At 43.1% G+C, this 23,329-nt stretch overlaps 1 protein-coding gene across 3 annotated transcripts; it reads left to right on the plus strand.

Moving 5' to 3' along the window:
- The first annotated feature begins 110 nt into the window (after window positions 1–110).
- Window positions 111–22,405, plus strand: lipeb (lipase, hormone-sensitive b). Of its 3 annotated transcripts, XM_079560964.1 has the most exons (15): window positions 146–239; window positions 4,181–4,227; window positions 7,864–8,105; window positions 8,730–9,014; window positions 10,589–10,679; window positions 10,974–11,000; window positions 13,115–13,260; window positions 13,406–13,591; window positions 13,983–14,135; window positions 14,735–14,879; window positions 14,968–15,195; window positions 15,498–15,677; window positions 17,167–17,354; window positions 18,265–18,531; window positions 19,287–22,404. In XM_079560964.1, exons 3-15 carry the CDS (start codon window positions 7,866–7,868, stop codon window positions 19,686–19,688), a joined length of 2,538 nt encoding a protein of 845 aa, XP_079417090.1. In that variant the 5' UTR covers window positions 146–239; window positions 4,181–4,227; window positions 7,864–7,865; the 3' UTR covers window positions 19,689–22,404. The 3 variants fall into 3 exon arrangements, with proteins under 3 accessions (XP_079417088.1, XP_079417089.1, XP_079417090.1); XM_079560962.1 differs by lacking the exon at window positions 4,181–4,227 and having other exon boundaries at window positions 111–239; window positions 19,287–22,405; XM_079560963.1 differs by lacking the exons at window positions 4,181–4,227; window positions 10,974–11,000 and having other exon boundaries at window positions 111–239.
- Window positions 22,406–23,329: the final 924 nt, after the last annotated feature.

Consider the following 23,329-nt stretch of genomic DNA (forward strand, 5'->3'; position numbering starts at 1 on the left):
TGTTATTGGTGGCGTGATCATTGTAGTGCCTCGTGCCGGTGCGCCTGTTCTCATTGGCTGCCATTGTAAGGGGGCGGGCGTTCGCACTCACAGGTAGGTTATGAAGGGACCACTGTGCAGGCGTTTCGCGTAAACAGAAGAGTGGGCGAAGATGGCGTCGGGCAAGAAGAGCAGTGGGCACAGATTTGAGAAAAGTGTGAATGGAAGACGCTCGTCCAAACACAAAGAGGGTCCAGTCGGTGAGTGGTTTCCGTTTTTTTTCAATTCCCACTGTCCGGAGTCCAAATGACGTTCTTTGACGTCCGTGCTTTGGTCATCTCCTACTAGCTTTAGCCGTTAGCTCGCTTTCCTGGGAAATACGTAGGACATGGGAGTCTCCTGCTGTGCCAGCTGTGTGCGGCTCTCTTATATTTCTGTGACCGTTATAGCGGATATGATCTTCAGAAAGGTCCGGTATCATCTCATTTAAAGTCACTTCCACAGTTAAGCATCCATGTAACCAATGTTTACTCCCTACAACGTGCACCGCTAGACTTCTCACGCCGCTGTAACATTGCCAGTGCTGTCATGCCATGGAAGGAAAACGCATTTTCTGACCATGACATGTGGACTTTTCTGACTGCAGATATGAACGAAAGCGTATGAGGGAATGCAGGGGTTTGTTAGTGCATGGGGAGGGTGTTGGTTATGTATTACACGCTGTATTAAAAGCGCTTTGATAGCCTCATTGGTGACGCAGTCATGAGTTAGCTTTTCTGACGTATATAACCCACAGTGACAAATATGTATCTTGTGAAACAAAGTAACCGTCTCTACAGGATGATACACATGCATTTCCTTTATCTTGTTTTGTCCAGATCTATACTATGATATGTTATACACCCTCTTTTACCTGATAGATGATAAACTATGTATCCTCTTGGGACAAGGACGGATACACTGTTTTTAATTGATCTGACTCTCCTTTTTTCTCATGGAATTAGCATGACAGATAACTACTGTGTAAGATTATGCATTGGAATAGAGCAGCAATGCCCCAGTCTTTCTTGCAAAATCAATAATTCACGTTCACAAATTGCACTTTTATGCATTCTTTGTCCTAATTTATTTTAATAGCTGAGTTTAACCAGGGGGAAAAAGTGTCCCTAAGCGTTACAACTGCCCCATTTCATAAGTGTGTCAAGTTATCCGCTTTACTTTAGGTGCGAAGAACAAAAGGGAAGTCTTATGTGTTTGGGTTGATGCTGATCATTGTTGCGAGTTTCCTGTTTTTTTCCTTTAGCCACGTCTTTGTGAAGGAACTGTATCTAGGAGAAGGGTCACCTCCATAGACCCCTCCCCACATGTTTTTTTTTCTTTTTCTTTTTTTTTTTAAAGTCATCACGTGACTATATGTTGTCAGTGGTTCAACGGCAACAGTGGGACTTGTCTTGTTTATCTTGGAAATGAATTACAAGGTTCAGTAGTCGATGTACTTATGTACAGTACTTGTGTACTGTAAATGCAGATAATGAGTTCCTTTATGCAATCAGTTCTGCATTTGGGGGGGGGGGAAATAACTACAGTAAGACATTTATTCCTTCTCTTACACTTATTCTGTTTGCCGCTGGCCTTAATCAGATGGCTGTGTCTAGGAGTAAGGAAGCCTCCCAATATTAAACAATAATAATAATAATAATAAATTTTATTTATAATGCACTTTACATTTGACACCAAATCTCAAAGTGCTACAGCATAGTTAAAAACAAAACATCATAAAATACAACACAACATATATTAAAAGACAGGACTAAAAAACGAAAGCATTAGCTGTTAAAATAAGCTTTAGTAAAAAGGTGGGTTTTAAGTCCTTTTTTGAATGTGTCCACTGTCTGTGGGGCCCTGAGGTGGTCTGGGAGGGCGTTCCACAGGCAGGGAGCAGCGGCTTCAAAGGCCCTGTCGCCCATGGTTTTGAGCCGTGTCCTGGGCATGACCAGACGGTGCTGTTGGCCTGACCGGGTCCTGGTTGACGTGTGTGGTGTGAGCAGTTCGGTGAGGTAAGTGGGGGCCACACCGTGCAGACAGTGATGGGTGTGCAAGAGGACCTTGTATTGTATGCGGGACTGAATGGGGAGCCAGTGCAGTGTACGGAGGATGGGGGTGATGTGCTCGTGTTTTCGCACCCTCATCAGGATCCTGGCAGCGCTGTTCTGAACATACTGGAGCTTTTGGAGGTTCCTGCCAGGGATCCCGATGAGGAGTGCATTACAGTAGTCCAGCCTGGAGGAGACAAAAGCATGAATGAGCTTCTCTGCAGCAGGAAGGGAGAGGGTGGGGCGCAGTTTGGAAATATTACGGAGGTGAAAGAAGGCAGTTTTGCAGATGGAGGTGACATGATTGTCAAAAGAAAGGTGGGGGTCAAATTTAACCCCTAGGTTAGTGACAGAGGGAGAGAGGGGAATGGTGTGTCCAAAGAATGAAACAGTGGTAATTACAAAATAGATAGACTGAATTTGAATACAGTTTTCATATTTTGTAAGGTTTATTTGCATATTGGCGATACACTTCATTTGTTTATCAATTATAGGCATTTCTGGACTTAACAACAGGATCAGTGTTCAGCAGTATTAGGTCAGTGGAAAGACACCTTTTTTTGTAGAGCACAAAATAATTCATAGTGCTGTGAATCTTAGATAATTTGTCAGCAGCGGTTCTAAGCTGGTAGGTTTGGACCAAATTTAAGAGTGTTCGTCCTCTGTGTGCCATGTCACTTTCACAGAGAAAAAACACTTTAGGAGTCTGTTAAAATGAATGGTGATTTTGTTTTGATCATGATTTCAGCTTTAGGCTTGTTTTATGCTTTAATGAATTACCACTGATGTGGAAATGCTGTTTTCAAAAAATCTTTTAACCGATTAAAGTGTTTTTTATGAGTTGTAATCAATATCTTTTGGGGTAAAAGGGCCACAATTTGCCGCCATATGATGATGGTGATGATGGTGATGGTGGAGCCTGGTGGCCACTTGACAACACCTGGAGAAGCACAGCTTTGGCTTCTGTTAAATGTCTCATTATCCACTGTTTGCATGTTGAAATGTATTAAATCTAGTTTGATTTAAAACAAAGGAAGTGTGTGAGCCGGGCGGTCATGGTTTTCAGTGTCCTAGCTTGAGTACGTCGTCACCAACACTATCAGCAAGACATCTGTCGGGAGCATGACCAGAGAGGCCGTATTGCATGCTCATCACAAAATATTAGCGTCGCTAGAATTGTTTCAAAGCAGCTGCTACGGATTTTATTAAATGAACTGTGAATTAAACAAATTGAAATGTCTTTTATAAAACATTACCTTTGGTTTCAAACCCAATTTAATGAGAATAATGACTATTTGTCCTGCATAAAAAATGTCAAAATACAAATGCAACTGCAGTTGTATAAGGTTTTACATTTTTTATAATTATTATTATTGTAGCATTTTTAGATACTTGTATGTCAATTGCGTTTTTTGGCTTAAAAAACTGCTGTATCCAATTTGTTTTTAGATTAATTTCTTCTCATTCCTCTGTTTGATGGAGCGTTTGAAGGAATGTTTGTGGGATTATAAATACAGTATTTGAGTATTAAAATTATATTAAAAGCATTCAATTTGGCTTGTTTAAACCCTGGTAAAATGCAATGATGAACACACAAGGTGCACAAGCCTTTAATTAGATTATATACTTTAGTTTATGGGTTAATAGACTAATGGACATAACGGTAAAGCTAATGACTCTACTTAGCGACACAAACAATTATGCACAGTGTTGTGTTTTCATTCATGGCCTCATTAAATGAAAGGGGGGGTTCAGCTCGGTGATGTAAATCGGAGTTGTTTTGAGCTGTCATCTCGTGCGTTTGTTTTTCTTGCAGCCTTTTAGCATGGTTCATGTAGGTTGAAGGTCTCTGGAAGGAAAGAACCAATGAGAGAGCAGCGCACACTGAAAAGAAAGTTAACAAGGACAGTGGTGTCAACAAAAAGACGAACACGTCCTCCTATGGTGCTTAATACGATCTGGATGCATAGAGTGTGAGCCAACAAACTCCAGGGAGCAACAAGAAGAACAAAAGTCCTATCTCTCCAGTGAGCCGCCCTCCCCTTGCACTCTCTCATTCTGTGTCTCTCTTTTCTTTTCTTTTTTTCTTTTCCACGCTGCTCTTACAGACGAGAGGATTCTTCTGACAAGGACAAAGTCTTGAACTCACATGCCGGTAAAAAACAAAAACTTTCATCATTTTTCTCGTAGCTCTTTATTAGTAGACCAGTAGTTTCCGGTGGTAGTGTGTGTAAGGACAGTTCTCTGTGTACAATAAATCCATACACTGCAGTCTGTTAGCCCCCAAGGAGTCATTACAGGCTTGTTGTACATGACTTATTTACGCCTGCTTTCATCCATCTTTAATGCACGGAGACGAGGTGCAGCCTAACGGGCGCGGGGGGCTTACAGTGACAAAGAATGTCCGCCGCACACTGAGGGGATGTTACAACAACATGCCAAGCGTATTGACAAATGTCACAGGGGCCGTTTATAGATCAAACCAACATCTTTCTGATGCCACTACAGTTATTCAGTGAGGTAAGTTTCTGTCTTTGCGAGGGAAATTACTACAGCCTGTTTGCAGAGTTTGCCAAAGATTTAATATTCCCTTCAATTGCATTTATATATTTTATAATAACAGTGCTCAAAGATGGTTGTGCTTGAAGACGTTGCATTATAACAATAGCAGTGAATTTTGCAAGCAAAAAATATATATAGACTTTGAAGGGTATATGTGGGTGAACAATGAAGGAGGTGTTTTTGGTATAAGATTGACAAAAAAAAACTTGACAATCGATTGTGATCTATTGTCAAGATCTATTGAAGTGCTTACCATTGTTGGTAACATATTTTTGTGTGTGTATATATATATATATATATATTTATGATTATATATATTTATGATTATATATGTTATGTCAACTGTTTTTGTGAAAGGAAGCAACCACTGAAGGAGCTGGTGGTGTGGCGGTGGATGATGGCAGGGTGGTGGCCGTGTGATGGTTGTGGCTGGTCCTGGGTGTGGTGGGACGGTGACATGGTCTACCACTATATTGACATGTTGCCACGTGAAAGAAAAAAATGTGATTGGCATACTTGGTTGGAAAAGAAAACGCAAATCCAAGTATTGCACCCATAATTGGTTGGTTACTACAAGCAAATATGCACTACTGGAATAATGTTTAAAAATTCAATAAAAACACATACAAATCAGGTTTTTCAAACCAACGAATTGTATTTGTGGTCGTCCTGACTGAAGGTGGCGTCCTGTCACTTGTTGGAGGGGGTTTGTGCGTCACCGGCTCGGCAGCTTTGTTGCGTTGCTGGTGTGTTGTTGCGTTGTCGGCTGCTGCAGCTGGGATTGGCTGGGATCCTTGTGCTGTTTGTTGACATCAGGTTGTTGTACATTACCACGCTACTGGCTCCAATAACATTAATGAAATTATGATAATTACAGGGGTGAGAACTTATAAGTTTACTTCCTCCCACTCCTTTTTGAGTGTTTGGACTTTGGAAGAGTAAATTAGACTGGTGCAGCACAGAAACTTCACTTGGCTTAACTTTTCAGTATTTGCATAAGCTCCCTGTAGTTGGGGCGATGATATGGACAACCTCTATTTGTGTATTTGAAGTGGACCATATGCTGCTCACCTTACTGCAGAATGTCTTCCTTGCTGTTGAATTATTAAAGGCCCTGTACCTTATTGTTGAATTTGTTTTGCTCCCCACAGTTGATTGTAAAATCTGAGAGATAAAAACGGACAATGTGCTGTTTGCATCAAATCATGAAGCGTTTTTTTTTCAAGCACAAGGATGCACAGTTAGCAGGCAGGGTGCTGTTGGCTTTACTGTGACGAGGATACCACACTCATTGGTATCCTCGTGTTCCACTCATTTCCCTATGAAATGAGTGGAACACGTTTCCATATAAACACTGGTAAGAATAAGGATGTTAGGAAGGAATTGGGGAAGTTAGGCATGGGTTTAAAAACCGCCGATAACTACTTAAAATGAACAAACTTCCCCTGTCATGGGTTGAAAACAGGAAAAATCAAGTGTAAGGCTTTTAAACAAATTGTTACCAAGGACTTAAGCAAATGCTTCTAACTAAGGCATAATTTTCTTGGCTATATTTGGAAATGCCAAATATAATTCCTATCACACAAAGTCATTTTTGTTTGGTGTGGTCTCCCTTGAAGTCATGGGACCGGCTTATGTCAGATAAAGTAATCTTTTCTCAAGCTTGAATTGATGTGAAATTTTGCCTTGAGCTGTTAAGATGATGAGAAATCATGCAAGGATCATGCTTACAGTACTGTACTCTGCCAACTAAAGGCCCTCCACCCGATTTTTTTCTATATGTGTAATAAAATGTATTTTGTCCGTCAAAGCAGATATTTGTGAAAAAAGACTGCCTGCAGTAAATTGGTTTTGTTTTTGCGTTTTTTTCTGTCTGCGCCTTTTTCTGTCTGCGCCTTTTTCTGTCTGCTGCTTAAAGAAATTCTTTATTTGGCCAATATGGAAATTAATGGACCAAAGTTTATCAAATAATTGTATTTGTATCAGGGTTTTATGTTTTGCTCCCCAGCTCGTTTCTAATTGAGTTCTATGTTATCGTGCATGCCTTTTTATCAATCTATCGAGGAATCCAAGATGAGCCTAAGCATTGTTGTGGAAAGGAGCTCTCGGATGTCTTGGCAGTGGGCCACTGTAACAGTAGTAATCCCGTGGGAATATGCCTAAAGACAAAATCAACCGCCTGTAAAAGGCAAGGCAAGTTTATTCGTAGAGCACAATTAATACACAAGGCAATTCAAAGTGCTTCACAGTTGCATAAAATTACAAGAGTGGAGATAAAATGCTTTCAGTTGTCATATGTCTGGGTAAAAACTGTTTTCAGCCTGGATTTGAACATTGTCAGAGTTGAGGCCTGTCTCACATCCGCGTGAAGACTTCCAGATTTTAGCTGTGTAAAACAGAAATGCAGCCTCACTGTGTTTATTCCTGACTCTGGGAAATACCAGGAGACCCCTCCCTGAAGTTCTAAGGGCCCAAAATGGTTCATACGGCTCTGAAATGTCAGATGTACTTTGGTGCTAAACCATGAAAAGACTTGTACACAAGCAGAGCTGTCTTAAATTCTATTTTCGTTACAGTAGTCTAACCTGCTGGAGACATGCTGGATAAGTCTCTCCAAGTCTGGTTTTGACACTATTCCTCTGATCTTAATGTTTTTCAGATGGTTAAAAGCTGCTGATGTTATTGCTTTGATGTGGTTGTTTAAGTTCAGTACCGTTTGCTTTCACAATATTGGGCCCACTCATGCGAGGACTTGCGTATGCGACCCACTGCCTGCCCCATGTGATCGAATTTTATCAACAAATGCGGTGGACAGCTAGAGCGAAGTGATTCTAGGTCTTATTTTTTGAGTGATACTAAATTATCAAGGGGAGAAAAGGTCTATGATTAAAGTGCTAGTAGCCACAAAATCTGACCTTTTTGAAAGCCGTATGTCCCTGTCACCCATATACAAGCAGTTTGTTTTTACACCGCCGTGCTATGGTAAGAATCCTCCCCGGGCCCGTGGGATTTACTGCTGCAGTACCACGGAGCGACCTTTGAGTGGACTGGAGCTCTACGTGCTACACTATGTATAACTATGTATAAGGTGGGTTGTTTTATGCATGGCACTATGGGAGCCTCTATGCATGCTGTCCCCCATTGCACTATGCATTAGGAACCCCTCGGACAGCCAAAGAATTACAAATTGAACGTCCGATTACTGTAACCTGTAATTGTTTTTTTGCAGTCATGGACACCAAGGCAGTGTTTGCAGCCCTGTACAGCGTGTGCGAGGAGAATGCCTCCTTTTTCTCGGGAGGGGCCAAGGGCTCTCAGGGCGATGCTGCACGGCGACTTGTGGACACCATGAGCCTGATCCAGGAGCACGCCCGCAGCCTGGAGCCCGTCATCTTGGGCTTCGCTGCAGTTTACCATCACTTTGACTTTGACCCACACATACCAGCCAATGGCTATCGCTCATTGGTCAAGGTAATACAAAACAGGAAACCAAATATTGCAATTGTTTTGAAAACATACTTTTCATTCTCAAAATACTTTATTACTGTTAGGCTCCTTTTTATTTCATTCCCAACTTACTTTTTTGACCCTGCCCTCTAGTCTGTTTTATCCTCATATTTCATTTTCTTTCAAGGTTGCCCAAGTTTGCCGATAGATTTCTGCTATAAAACTCTTCTCGCTGCTCCCGTGTCTTGCATTGATGTTGATGAAACATTGATCCTGACCCACAGTGGCCACAGCCCACCACATGCAACACGAATGAATCAGCTACAGAAAATAATTAAATCCTTTTTCTTACAGTGCCTCCATTTCCACATATTTAAGCCTTCTCATCTCTTGCCTCACTGACTAATCTGTACCTCCCTGAAGCATAGAGCTGTTCACATGCCCCACTCTCTGCCCTGTTATCTCACACTACACCTCTCACCTACTTTTCTCAAGTTTACTGAATGGTGGGAGATCAGCTGCTACTGGCCAATGTAGTCTTTGCCATGTCTGTGTAGCTTTATGACCGGATTCTGCTTTGTAATTGGGTCCACAGAATTCAACTAAAGTGAAGTTAAAAGCTAATGTGAGTTTCAATTCTTTTTAAAGGTAGTGAGGTGCTGCCTTCTGCACATCATCCACAAGGGGCGCTACATCACTGTGAACCGACGCAGCATCTTCTTTCGGGTAGCGCACAATGCAGGAGAGATGGAGGCCTACTGCAATGCCCTTTGCCAGCTTCGCGCCCTGCTGTACTTAGCCCAGCGCATGCTTCACGACAACAGCCATGGCAACCTTTTTTTTCACGACGAGAGTGGCCTTAGTGAAAGTTTTGTTCGAGAGTATGCCTCCATGCACAAAGGCTGCTTCTATGGCCGCTGTTTGGGCTTTCAGGTGAGAGAAACTGCTTGAAAACATTTTAACATTTACGAACAGCTCTAAAATGGCACACTCCTAAAGGGCATATGCTGTGCTGGATTGACTTGTAGCTATTAACCAAGTTTATGATGCTGTTTTTATCAAAAACATCTCTGAAGTGGTTTGTCTCGCTCTCCAGAGCATAAAGAGGTGCCCACTCGAATATTTCAGCACATTGAAATCCATAAGGCTCCACTGATTTTAGAGACAATTTATCTCAACCAGAGATACTGGGGCCTTTCTTGTGTGTGTTCTCCCTGTGTCTGTGTAGGTTTCCTCTGGGTACTCCGGTTTCCCCCACAATTAAAACATGTGCAATAGGCAAATCCTCCAGCCAAGTGATTCTTACCATCAGCCTGGCTGGAGATTACATCTGGAGACGGGTCCCCGGGCGCGGCACTGCCGTCGCCCACTGGATGGATCAAATGCAGAGGACAAATTGTCCTACGGGGACAATAAAGTATATCTTATACCTTAACCTTAACCTTAAAGGGACTATATGGAGATTAAAAATGTTAAAACCAAGTACTTTCATCCCCCTACATGTTCCAGCCATATCCTAATGAGTAGAATGAGCCCAGACCTGTTCATCACAACTGCCTCTAAAATCCTGCACTGTCACTTATGGTCCGAAGTGCCGTCATGCACGAGTTTAATATAGATATTGCAGTTACGTGTAAAGCCTGAGGTGGCAGTAGTGAGTATGAAATGACCAACTTGCATCTAGTCTCTTGCCTTAAAAACAAAAACAAAGAAACAGTTTGCAACGAGCTTGCATTTTGTGACTGGCGCCATCTCATACAGACATTCCTTAAAAGGTGCGTTATGCAAGGTTTTCTGGTGAACAGGTCCGTCAGCAGTGAAAAACAATTGCGATATTAGGTGATGCAATAGCCGCATCGCGAGAAGCCACAATATATCGCAACATCAATAAAGTCTAAAGAGATAAAAATGTACAATATCCCTCTCTCCCTTTGTTTTTTCTGTCAGCGTAGTATTTACTCTCACAGACAATGAGTAAAAAAAACAACATGCTACGACACCTGCAGTGGCACTTATGGCCTCTAGGGGCATAAGGTAGTTCTGCTTTATCATTCTGTACTCCTTTTTAGAGCTGTGTGATGTTAAAATAGAAAAAATAACTTTTCTCTTTATTATTTATTTGGTCGGACAACTGGGACAAATAACTTTTCTTTTTATTATTTATTTGGTCGGACAACTGGGACTCATGCATTTAAATGTTATTTATTATTATATAACGATAGAATTCAATATCGTACCGCCCTAGCACCATGCTAACCACTCATACAGCCACTGGGTCACTACAAGGGCAAATACACACAAATATAAACTTTTCTTTTTTACATAAAAGTTGCATAATGCACCTTTTTAAGGGAGCTTTGTTGACTTGTTCCACGTTCATACACCTTCTATATTAACAAACCAACATACAGTATAACCTTATGTTGCCTCATTCCTGACAATAATATTACTCCTTGTGTAGGACTGTATTAAAGTGAAGGAAAAATAAAACTTGTTTCTCTCTACAGTTCACTCCAGCCATTCGCCCGTGTCTGCAGACCATTGCTATTGGCCTTGTGGCATTTGGGGAGAACTACAGGCGGCACCAGTCTGGAATAGGTCAGTGTGATCTTTTTGCCATTTCCATTTTTACAGAAAGTCCATTTCCATGCGTAGACTGTATTCACCCCCTGCTGCCCGTACATGCGCTTTAGCCCTTTAAATGGGCACCTTTTTTGATGTCGATAGTCTTTCATCTCTCTGAAGGTAATTGCCGGCTAGTGTTTTTCATCGATGCCAGTGATTTATGTATAGAAAGTTAGACACTGTGTACACGCACCCTTACATAGACCAGTATAAATATTTAACTTTCAAAAAGCTTTCATGATCTTTGTGCTCTGTGCTGCGTCACAGTGGAGTCAGGCGGCATTGCACCTTACGGTGAGTTGCACTAATCCTTCATCTTAGACCCTCTGAGTGAAACATGTGCATTCTTAACTTTGGCTGCTGTAACCTGAATTCACTGCATTGCAGGCAATTCTACCTTAACCTCTTCCAAATGGATTTATTATGACTTTTTTTATTTTTTTATTTCAATACAGTACTATTTTCTCATTTCTATGGTTTACAGGAAAGCTACAACAAATGATTCAGTGCAAATAATACCGGACAGGATTCACACCCTTTCACTTTTTCCACATTTTATTATGTTACAGCCTTATACCAAAATAGATTAAATTATTTTCAAAATTGATTTTGATTTTCCTTGATGTTTCTACAACTTGACTGGAGTCCATCTGTGATAAATTAAACTCCATCCATCCATCTTCTTCCGCTTTTTCCGGACCGGGTCGCGGGGGCAGCAGTCTCAGCAGAGATGCCCAAACTTCCCGATCCACACACACCTCCTCCAGCTGTTCTGGGGGGACCCCGAGGCGACACCAGGCCAGCTCGGCGACATAGTCCCACCAGCGTGCCTTCCACGAGGCCTTGTCCCACTAGGACATGCCTGGAACACCTCCCGTGGGAGGCGACCAGGAGGCATCCGGAACAGATGCCCAAGCCACCTCAGCTGGCTCCTTTCGACGTGAAGGAGCAGTGACTCTACTCTGAGCTCCTCCCGGGTAACTGAGCTCCTCACCCGATCTCGAAGGGTGCGCTCAGCCACCCTGCGAAGGAAACTCATTTCGGCCGCTTGTATTCGCGATCTTGTCCTTTCGGTCATTACCCAAATCTCATGACCATAGGTGAGGGTGGGAACGTAGATCGATCGGTAAATCGAGAGCTTTGCCCCCGACTCAGCTCCCTCTTCACCACGACCGACCGATACAGCGACCGCATCACTGCTGATACCGCACCGATCCGTCTGTCCATCTCACGTTCCATCCGCCCCTCACTCGTGAACAAGACCCCGATACTTGAACTCCTCCACTTGAGGTAAGGACTCCCCACCGACCTGTAGAGGAGAAACCACCTTTTTCCGGTGGAGAACCATGGCCTCAGATTTGGAGGTGCTGATCCTCATCCCGGCCGCTACACACTCGGCTGCAAACCGCCCCAGAGCGTGCTGAAGGTCCTGGTTTGTTGAAGCCAACAGAACAACATCGTCCGCAAACAGCAGAGATGAGATCCTGAGGCTCCCAAACCGGACACCCTCCGGCCCCTGGCTGTGCCTAGAAATTCTGTTCATAAAGGTAATGAACAGAACCAGTGACAAAGGGCAGCCCTGGCGGAGACCAACACGCACCGGGAACAGGTCTGACTTACTACCGGCAATGCGAACCAAGCTCCTGCTGCGGTCATACAGGGAACGGACAGCCCTTAGAAGAGGGCCCTGGACCCCATACTCCCGGAGCACCCCCCACAGGGCACCACGAGGGACGCGGTCGAACGCTTTCTCCAGATCCACAAAACACATGTGGACTGGTTGGGTGAACTCCCATGAACCCTCGAGCACCCGACGGAGGGTGTAGAGCTGGTCCAGTGAGCCACGACCAGGACGAAAACCGTATTGATCCTTCTGTATCCAAGGTTCGACTATCGGCCGGATCCTCCTCTCCAGGACCCTGGAGTAGACCTTACCGGGAAGACTGAGGAGTGCGATCCCTCTGTAATTGGAGCACACCCTCCGATCCCCCTTCTTAAAGAGAGGGACCACCATCCCGGTCTGCCAATCCAGGGGCACTGTCCCTGATCGCCACGCGATGTGGCAGAGACGTGTCAGCCAAGACAGTCCTACAACATCCAGAGACTGAAGGTACTCAGGGCGAATCTCATCCACCCCTGGAGCCCTGCCACCGAGGAGCTTTCTCACCACCTCAGTGACTTCAGCCTGGGTGATGGGAATATGGGAATTTTGGAATAAGGCTGTAACCTAACAAAATGTGGAATATGTGAAAGGTGTGATTACTTTCCGGGTGCGCATGAACGTATTTGTCTTACCGGTCCCTTTAGTTTGTGTGCAGTGTAGTATGATCGTGCATCTCTGATAGTATTCTTAAATATTTGCAGTGTTTTTCTCTTTGATTTATTTTAAAAAATGTGTTTCTCCATAGGAGTTGCTGCCAGCTCCTTTTTTACCTCAGGAAAGTATGCCATCGACCCAGAGTTGAGAGGGGCAGAATTTGAGCGCATAACTCAGAACTTGGATGTCCATTTTTGGAAGGCCTTCTGGAACATAACTGAGACAGAGGTCTTATCTGTAAGTAAAGGTTTACAGCAGTAAATCGTGTCATCCTGTATGAATTAATAAGTCCATTCATATCTCAACCTCAGGAGAACTATACACTACAGTGTTGAGGTTCAGTGTATAACTTTGCATCTTTTACTTTTTTCCCCTTCTGCAGAGTCTGGCCAGTATGACGTCCACAACAGTCAAGGTGAACCGTGCCCTTTCCGTGCCCCCCGTGCCCTTTGACCTCCCCTTGGCGACCAATCACAGAGCATCTGTCACCATCGCTCCACCATCTGCACATATCGGATCTGCCCCGGTTCAGATGAGGCTGATCTCTTATGACCTGCGGGATGGGCAGGTATGTTGAGCAATTCGCCTCATCAAATATGCCATACTTGCTCAAACAGTTTTTAAGTTGCAAAAGGAATAATATTTTCTTCTGACATATTGGTAAATGCATTGTGCTGTATGATCCCCCAAATCCTCTGGCTTCACACTCTTTTCCTGCTCATTAGTCTCGATCATGCTGCAACACGACAATATTGTCCCTTTTAACAATGTGGGCTTACATCAGCAGAAACCTCAGTCTTGGCCACGTTCCCTCTCCTGCTAGTTTCTGTTAATGAATTAAAATTGGCCACAGGAAGATCTCACAGCTAGAAAATTACTGATTGTTTTGTTTAAATGCTTTTTTTCTAATCGTTCTGTTCGCCTAAAAGATGCACTAACAGTTTCCATGTCCTTCTCAGGATAGCGAGGCATTGATATCTTTGACCCGCTCTGAAGGGGGCGCTCTCTCTCTGTCACTGGGACTGAAGACCAAGCGGCTGCCCTCGTCTCCTTTCCTCCTGATCCATTTTCACGGGGGAGGCTTTGTGGCTCAGACTTCCAAGTCCCATGAGGTGAGAAGTTATTGTATTATTTGACTACACATCACTATCTTGTTAGTTGACACATGGGCAAAGGCAGAACCAAAAACATCACTTTCTTGGCTTAGGCAACAATATGTGAGGGGGAAAAAAGGGATGAATATTCTGTGCACCATTACCGTTAATTGGCCTCTCTTTCTGATGTGGATACGTCATTAGCCCTGTTCATTTGTTGTGGCAGTGGGCTACTTATAAGTAAAGCTCGACAAGACTGTGTGAAATTGCCTCAGACATGGGCATCCTTGATCTGCAGCTGCGTAGCAACCAGAGGATGAGAGAGCAGTCACAGAAGGGGTGAGGGGGCTGTCATGTTGAATTAAAGCAGAACTCTACAACCTTACGGAGCACTGTTACCCTGAGCACTAATAGGAGACATTTCCAACTTTGACTTTGATTGCATCCTCTTCTTGGACTAGTAGCTTGTCAAATAATGTTGACAAAAATTGTCTAAAACTGTGGGGAGAGTCTGTGTTGTCTTTTGTCATCACTGCGAAGAAAGTCTGTGCTTGTAACTAATATTTACAGCCTTATGGTTATTTTTCCTCTTAACATGTTGAGTGTGTGTTTTTCAGCCTTACCTGAAGAGCTGGTCCCAGGACCTGGGCGTGCCCATCCTCTCAGTTGACTATTCTCTGGCCCCTGAGGCGCCTTTCCCCAGGGCCTTAGAGGAGTGTTTCTACGCCTACTGCTGGGCTTTACGGAACCACCACTTATTAGGTACTTTATCCAACCCCACAAATGTGTTACTTACTATGTACATACTTATTCCTACAACAAAACATTGCTCCCCCTTTTTCTTTCTCAGGATGGACTGGAGAGACTGTGTGTCTGGTTGGAGACAGTGCTGGAGGGAATCTGTGTGTGACAACATCGATGCGAGCTGCTGCCTATGGAGTGCGAATGCCAGATGGCATTGTAGCGGCCTACCCAGCTACCCTGCTGACTGCCTACGCCTCACCCTCCCGTCTGCTAACACTTATGGATCCCCTGCTGCCACTCAGCGTGCTCTCCAGGTGTCTCAGCGCCTACGCAGGTAGACATATCTACTTTTGTGAAAAGATAGACACGAGCTCAACTTTTTGCCAATAAAACAGCAGCTGCACATAGTATTGTAATATTCATTACATAGGAGTCTTTAATAGTTCCAGTACATCTTAAAAAGAGTTGTAACTAACACAAAACACCAGAACAATGTTTAACACAAACATTTGCCTTTTTACAGTTTTTAATGTATATTTGAATATATTTCAAAACTTACAGGGCTAAAAAGATAGAATTCAACTCTTGTTGTTTGTTCCTTCATTTGAAAAGGCATGTTTTGTTGTTGTCGTGCAGGTAATGATCCGCAGACAGAGAAGCAGGTGGAGAAAGCCAGCACTCTGAGTATAGTGAGGAGAGACACAGCTCTGCTGCTCAGAGACTTCCGACAGGGAGCGTCCAACTGGATCCACTCTCTGCTGGATTCAAACAAAGCCTCAGCCGAGCCCACTGATGCTGCAGAGCCAGCAGCCACTGGTACACTCACTTTGACATGCACTGGTCCTGTTGCTGTTGTGCTGCACTCCTCAGGGGATCATCTCATGTTTTGTTCCCCCAGTCTTTCAAAGTTGTATTGCAATATTTTGACTTACACCAATGAGGGCAAAATTCAGTGGCAGATGCAGACCTGCCAACCTGTAGGCATTTTGACACCCAAGTACGACAGCGCGATGTGTGTTTTAAAAGTACCGAAAAAGCAGCTGACCCATAAAATAAAATGTAATAGTTTCGTATTCAGCTGTGTGGAGTTTGTGAAGGGGAGGGCTGTCGAGGCATTTTAGCTAAAACCCTTCCAAGCTAAGCATCGCATAGCAGTGATGGTAGTGGTGTCATTGTGCATGCGCTGTTTGGAGGAGGGAGGCGGCACATTTCGCTTCGTTTCTTTTAGCAACTCAAGTAATAAGGTAGGCTAAAGTTCACCGTGAGTCTCGCCGTCTCTCTCCCTCTGTGCGAGTGCTGCACATCGTGGTTGGTGTGGACAAGGCAGTGAAGTCGGAGAGGAGACATACAGGTGACACGCTCTCCTCTGTAATGCCCATGAACCAGCACTGTTGTCTTTTAATAATGACTGACTATTCAAAAGTAGTTATAAAGGGCATGACTTTTTGTTTTTTGATAGGATGGAGTCAATCCAAAACAAGGAATCTTTAAAAACTTTCAAAAATTCCTTAGGGCATAATGAGTGCCTCTAGTTTTCCAGGTTTTAGATGTTATTCATTAAGCTGTAAAATGACCATGTCACAAAAAGGGTGTTATAACATTGTTTCTCACATGTTGTAGTGTGATTTGCTTGTCTTGGTTTAAGTTTTTTATCGTGTTCCTCTTTCTATATTGACCCTTGAGTACCGATTCCAAATAAAGTTTAACCGAATTTGTCTTGCCATCTATACTAAGCACTCAGTTATCGCATTATTGCTACTTCTATCCCTGATGAGCAACGCTCCTCACGGTCTGTTTATATCATTGTACATCTTTGGAGCAGCTTAGCCCTGACAGTAATTGTTCATTGTAACCACTGTAAATCTGTTGGCAAATAGTGATTTCCCTGGTGTCCCACAGCTGCAAGTCCAGACTAATGAGAATGTCATTGGTGGTGGGTGTGCAGTATTAACAGACAATCATAGTGCTGAGATGTGTTTTTATTGAAGAAATGGGAGATTTGTTGTGCTTAGTAGAAAGCCAGTTCTAACTATACTATGTGGTGTTGTTCTGATGGGAAATTGGTCTCACCATGACAGCGGTGTTTTAATTTCCTTCACCCACGTTTCACTTCTTTCGCCAATATATACCAATTTGCACTGTTGGCTTTTAACCGCTGACTGTCACCCAGAGGACGTGCAAGTGGGAATGGAGATTAAGAAGCACATAGAGGCAGGAACTGTGTGCTGATGATATGGTCATGTTTTTTTGCCGCCCTTTAGCTGATATTGAACTGGAGTGTTTTGTCCGTCTTCTCCTCCTCCAGAGCCCGTGAGGAAGAGCGTATCCGAGGCGGCCATTTCTTCTCCTCACGCAGACCCTCCAGTGCCCTCCGAGACCTCCGACTTCTCAACCAGGAAATTATCTGTGAAGAGCCAGACATGCCTGGACCTGGGATCCCACAACAACAGCACTTCCCAGAGTGCACCATTACTGAGCGTTACTGAGGATCCTGTAAGTCTCGCTCTGACATGTTTATTGTCATCCAGGATAATGTGTTCTGTTAAACACTGGCAAACACTAGCTGAAAAAAAACATGGTGTCAGTGGGGGATGGAAAGAAAATGTAATAAGTGAAAATATAATTTTAGCTTTCAGACAACTGAGGACCATTTCCTTTGTCCCTTCTTTTACATATTTCTTGTACAGTCAATGAACAGAATTGAAGTTTCTCATATAGAAATTCTTTGTGATTCTGATTGAAATACCAACAGTTGTACACAAAGGTGTTGTTGAAACGTCAAACATATTTGTTTTTTTTAATCTTGTAAATATGAAGTGTTCAAGTAGGACATTCAGGCACGAAGCCAAGGTTTCATCTTGTTCATTTTGTCACAAAACAAGTACCCATGTTCTGTTTCCAATATCCAGTTGACCAAATGTACATGACGCATGTACTTCCTGGGCACATTAACAGACTACCAGATAATGATAAAACTTCTCACATTAAAACAACAATCTTTCCCAGGTGGAAACACAGTCGTTCAAACCTGAGGTCCAGGTGCACTGATCTCCCATACACAGCCTCCTTCACCTCTCTCTCAAGCCACCATGGCTATTAATCCAAGAGGAAAGTGTCCTTGTCCTCAAAAGGGTCTGGTTCATGTGTAGATATATACATCAGAATACAGGCCAGTAGGTGTTTTTACAGTGGGGTTGATAGAGGCACTTTTCAAAAGATTGTAATGTTTCCCCATTGTACATTCTGTACTACACTTAATGTCATAAACTCCTGCTTTCCTATCCTTTGGGTGTACTCGCCAGGAGTTAAGCTATTACAGGGTCTCAGTGATGCACTGATGCTGTGTTTGGAACATGTGTTCAGATGAACCACAAGGATGACTGACTTTTTTTTGCGTTTTCAGATTGTAGATGTAAATTTCTACCTTTCAAAAGAAGATGATCCTGCAATGGCTCTTGACCTGTCATCTGTGGCTATACCACCACCTGCTGGAGAGGAGGGCAGTGAGTCTGAGCACCCCAGGGAGTTTCCTTTGGGCTTTGAACCTCTGCGCTCAGAGCAGCTGGCAGAAATGAGGCTGGACAGCTCTCCTGTGGTCAAGGATCCCTACTGCTCCCCTCTGCTGGCGCCTGATAACATGCTGAAAGGACTGCCTCCTGTTCACATTGTCGTGAGTGCCATTTCTAATCAATATGAGAGTTGTCCGAAGATGCAGGATACTAAACTGTTACAAATCCTGCAACACTTGATTACTTGATTACTCTGAACCACACTGTATTCAACAAACCTTTTACTTCCACTCTACAGTTACTACTAATCACAAGCTTGACTAAACTGTTGCTGTAATAAATGTGCGCAGCATTTCTTGTGATTATTGCAGGCCAAAATGTCTGATTTTGTGGGTCATTTTCTTTGTTTTAAAACAATATGTCTCTAAACCAAAGAGACTCTGGGGAATAAGAAAATACTTACCTAGGCATTATTTTAAATGTTTGTATCATCTAAATACAGAGCCATGTGCGTCACCTGACGCAGACGCAGCGTTTATCTGTCAGATAAAAATCTAATGCCAAATAAAGATCCAAAGGGTGAGAAATGAGACTCGGTCTGAAGGAGCCCACAGCGTCGCTCGCTGAATAGTTAGACCCAAGCGAGTGTGAGCAGGACGGGGAGCAGATGTAAAAGTCCACGCTGAGCCCCGCTTCAGTTGCTGATTTTGAAGAATTTGTTTAAGTTATAGCAACATGCCAAAATCCTGGTGGGACTCGTTACTTTATTTGTATACTAAAGTGGAGTAGAATGCTGTAAGTTTAGACATGTTGGTACATTTATCAATATAATTGCACAGAGAAAAATGCTCAAGCTACAAATATAAAAGAAGTGTGAATTTGACTCTGCTTTCCCCACTTCTCTCGCCTCTCACAGGCCTGCGCGCTGGACCCCATGCTGGATGACTCTGTGATGTTCGCCAAGCGGCTGAGGAACATCGAGCAACCCGTCACTCTGTGTGTGGTGGACGACCTGCCGCACGGCTTCCTCAGCCTCTCGCAGCTCTCCAGAGAGACCCGCGAAGCCGCCAACGTGTGCGTCGAGAGAATCCGCGCCGTCTTCACCCAAAAAGACACCCCTCCCGAACCACGCAAGCACCGCAAGCTGGAGCGGACAGATAGGGGAATGTCCGCTACTTCTGGAGAGTCCAACTCATTGTTCGCAAATCCCATTGAGGAAACGGAGGCCGTGGGGAGAGGAGCAAAGATTGCTGACGGAGAGGACTTGGTTGCCGTGGTAGCCCAAAATAACACTGAAGCTGGGGGGATTGGAGCGTAGCTTGGGTAAAGGAGAGGACCAAGGTTTTTGGAGGAGCAGTTGCGCAAAAGATCATTGTACACAAGTGAGTGACTTTTGCTGGAGGAAAGGAATCATTTCTTAGGAGAGTGAGGCAAAACTTTACCAAATGCAGACTTTCATTAATAAATGCTGCTGTTGTGATCCAAGCGATCTACTTTGCTGCACACTCTTCGACCAGGCTGGCTGTGAGGGCTGCTTAGCTCGAGCAGAAGCTATGTTGAGAGGAACGGATGATTCATCGACGTCTCCGCAGCGATCTGTGGCCCTAATGCGAGAGCGCCAGGCACACTATATGCTTCTATATAGGGGCATCCGCATCAAAATGGCCACTTGTCCGTTAGGAGCCACTCGAAATCACACTTAATAACCTCACATTGTGTTTTCCATTACCACTCTTTGGCAGCCACTTTGTGCAGAGCTGTTTTTTTTCTAGCCGCAAATGGAGTAATACATTTGAAACTAAAGCGACAAAACAGTTCTGAGCCAGAGCAAATTGTTTACCCAAGTTTCTGGTTATAAATTAAAGTATTTTAATGCAGTAGCTTTTCTTTGTTTTTATCATATTTTGCTGTATGTTTCTTAGACGGAATTACAGTTTACTTTGACTTGTATACCACTTTATTGTATCTAATAATCATATGCTGATTTTATACTTTACTTTTATGTCTGTAGTCAGTAGGGCCTACTGATTTTAACAGAAATATTGCATTGGAACTTTTTTTTTTTTTTATGTGTGCGCATACAGTGTTCGCCATATCTTGCATTATTTAGACGCACAAATTCATAGCAGTTTTTGGCGAGGTTGCAACATGTGTAATTCCATATTCTTCCACCACGACAAACGGGTGGTCTGTTTGTATTTTGTTGTAAATGAACTGTCCTTTTGTGAGGTTATTTACCCATTTCAGGTCCCACTAAATATAGCCGCCGACAATGTTGCTTTTGTTCTGCCCTTGCCGGGTAACGGGCCTGAGGTTGCCAGGTCTGTGGAGAGGGATGCTGTGAGATGAATAGGATTTAGCCGGAGCTCCGAGTGCAGAAATCCTTCGACGCGGTAGAAGTGGCGGATTTTCAGCGGCGAAGTCATGCTACGGGATTAGACCTTGCTCGGTTCTGTCAGCTCCCAGTACTTAAGGCAATATTTTTAGTCATAGTGATGGAAAGAACCAGGGCTCAAGCAAAAAAGGAAAGTAATATACTCATCTTTTCAAGAAGCTATAGGGCTGAAAGTTTTTGCGTTGGGCTTTGCTAGCTGCTGTGTGTGCACTTTTGCTTTAGTCGTTTTGTTGGTCTTGCAGTGTAGGAAGTTGCAACCTACACGTCAAGTTGTTTAATGTGTTTGTGTGGTGCTTCAGGAAGGACTGGGGGCAACACTGAATGGGTTGCGTTCCCGACCAGAATTTGATGTCATGATTTCTCGAACTCATTTTCTTGCTGTGATTTTATAACCCAACACAAAATCCACATGACTGATCTTTATAGCTTTTATTATTGGGATTGGGTCCACAAACTTGCTGTATTAAAGGGGCTGTACCCATTTATTTATACTCTTAGTAAGGTGAAATCCATTTTTGCCCTCTTGCTGTCTATTGTGTTCATAGACATCTGTGTGGCATCCGCAGCATCTTCTGGGCAATTACAAACCCGAAAGTAGCACATGATCTTTTAGTTTCGTGGTTTAAGGTGCTTTTAACTGACAACAATCATTTCTCTGATTGAATGATGGCATCTTTACTTTTACTGACAGACTGAACACTTTTTTTTTTCATGTGGACATGTTCTGTAACAGAGGGATTAATCCAGGGCAAAACTTCTCCATTTTGACAGTAATGAGGCAAATTCCTCTGCCTCTTCAATTATAAACCACACTCTTTCAAATGTTGTGATGTCACATGAACGCAACCTATTGAGATGTGAAGAATGGCGACCACACATGTTGGTGGCGGGCTCTTGTTTGCGCATCGTTTTACAGCAGTGATGGCACTAAACTGACAAAGAGCTTTTCATCAGCGGTCAGTGACATCTGAGCGATGGCGGCTTTTGTCTGTGGTAGGCCAAAGGTGCTACTCCAAAAAGCTTCCTATTTTTCTACACAAATAAATGGGTGAAAGAAGGTTTTGTTGTTCACTAGACTAGACCTTTAATAGGTCTTTACAAACTCGCAGTGTTTTATATCAAACACTTCAATATGATGGCTGGCTGGTGCAACTCGCTTGTGCAATATGTCTGATTACCTTGATTGCAGGTAAGCATATTTAGCCACGTGTAATTCCTGCAGAGGGTTTCAACTCAGAAAATACTGTGATTTCAATAATTTAGCCAATGCACTTTATTCACCAGCTAGTGTTGTCTGTGGAGGTGCATGTCGGTGTCAATGTCAAGGACCTCACATTCACTGTGTCCCCATTGGCTGAACTGCTATGCACTCATGGTAGAGTTTAAATAGCCTTAAAAAAAAAAGATAAGCCATAGCCTGGAACCAGCTGTTATAAGTAACTTGCATTTGTCATTTTTACTATTTTATTACACACCACAAGTGCAAACCTGTGTAAAAAAAAGAATGTACCATGTTGTAGATTTTTACATTTTGTGTTAATCAGTTTGACTGCAGTGTGTTTATTTGTACGTTGGCAAGTTTCATGTCATAGTTAAGTACTTCCATGAATGGGCTGGATTCATTTCTGATTTCTGTCTAAATAAATATATTCTCCCTAAGTGGCTGTTTGCGTGTTTTTCCTGAAGCATTGACTGGAAACTAGAAAACAGATGAAGCAAACTTGACTTTATCTGCATAAATGTGGAGATGAACTTAAATGATTCGCAAGAAAACATTAAACTTCACATCCTTTCTGTAGCAAAAGTTTTTCTGACTTTTTTTTTTTTGACTTTTTTGCAGAATTATGCCACTGAGATGCGCCGCAGATATTTTACATTCTGTTGTTTTTACCCTTGTGGCCTGTTGAAGGTGGAAGTTATCCACCTAAAATTCAGTGTAGGCACACGAGCCCAAAGCAGAGACCGCAGTCATTTCAGAAAAACATATTTTGTCAGTTGAGCTTTTTAGTGAGGGCAGCTCACACCTAAAACATCAGGAACATGACAGCACTGACAACCTTCACTAGATCAATAGAACTCTGGTGCCAGTATAATCAAACCTGCAGTCACAGCATGCACATTTACCATTATTGACCATTTTGTGTCACTGTGTGTACTGTCCTCTTTGTCTGTGGCATTTTGTTTTGTGTGTCTGATTACTGTTATTTTATGTTCTCGTCTCCTTGTTTTACTAACTATTTTTGTTGTGAGGCCTTTCCTGCCTGTTAACATCAACCTGTCCTGGGACTTCAGATGAAAATTAGCCTCTGTGGCAAACTCATATTTACACGTGGACTTTAAGGAGTCATGTAAACATAACTGCGTGGTCTGCCTGACAACATGCTTCTGGAGGAAGTTAATAAAAATGTCCCATTTTAAAGGCACACTGTAACATTTTGGCTACTGTTGCCATCAACACAAAACATGCCATCTCCACACAGTAAATGATATTTCGGCTGTGGGTAATCAAAGAATGGATTTGGATGAGGACCTAACCTCTTTAAATCTCACATCCCCATGGAGAC

This window comes from Gobius niger, assembly GCF_951799975.1.
Source record: "Gobius niger genome assembly, chromosome: 8".
NCBI classification, from domain to species: Eukaryota; Metazoa; Chordata; class Actinopteri; order Gobiiformes; family Gobiidae; genus Gobius; species Gobius niger.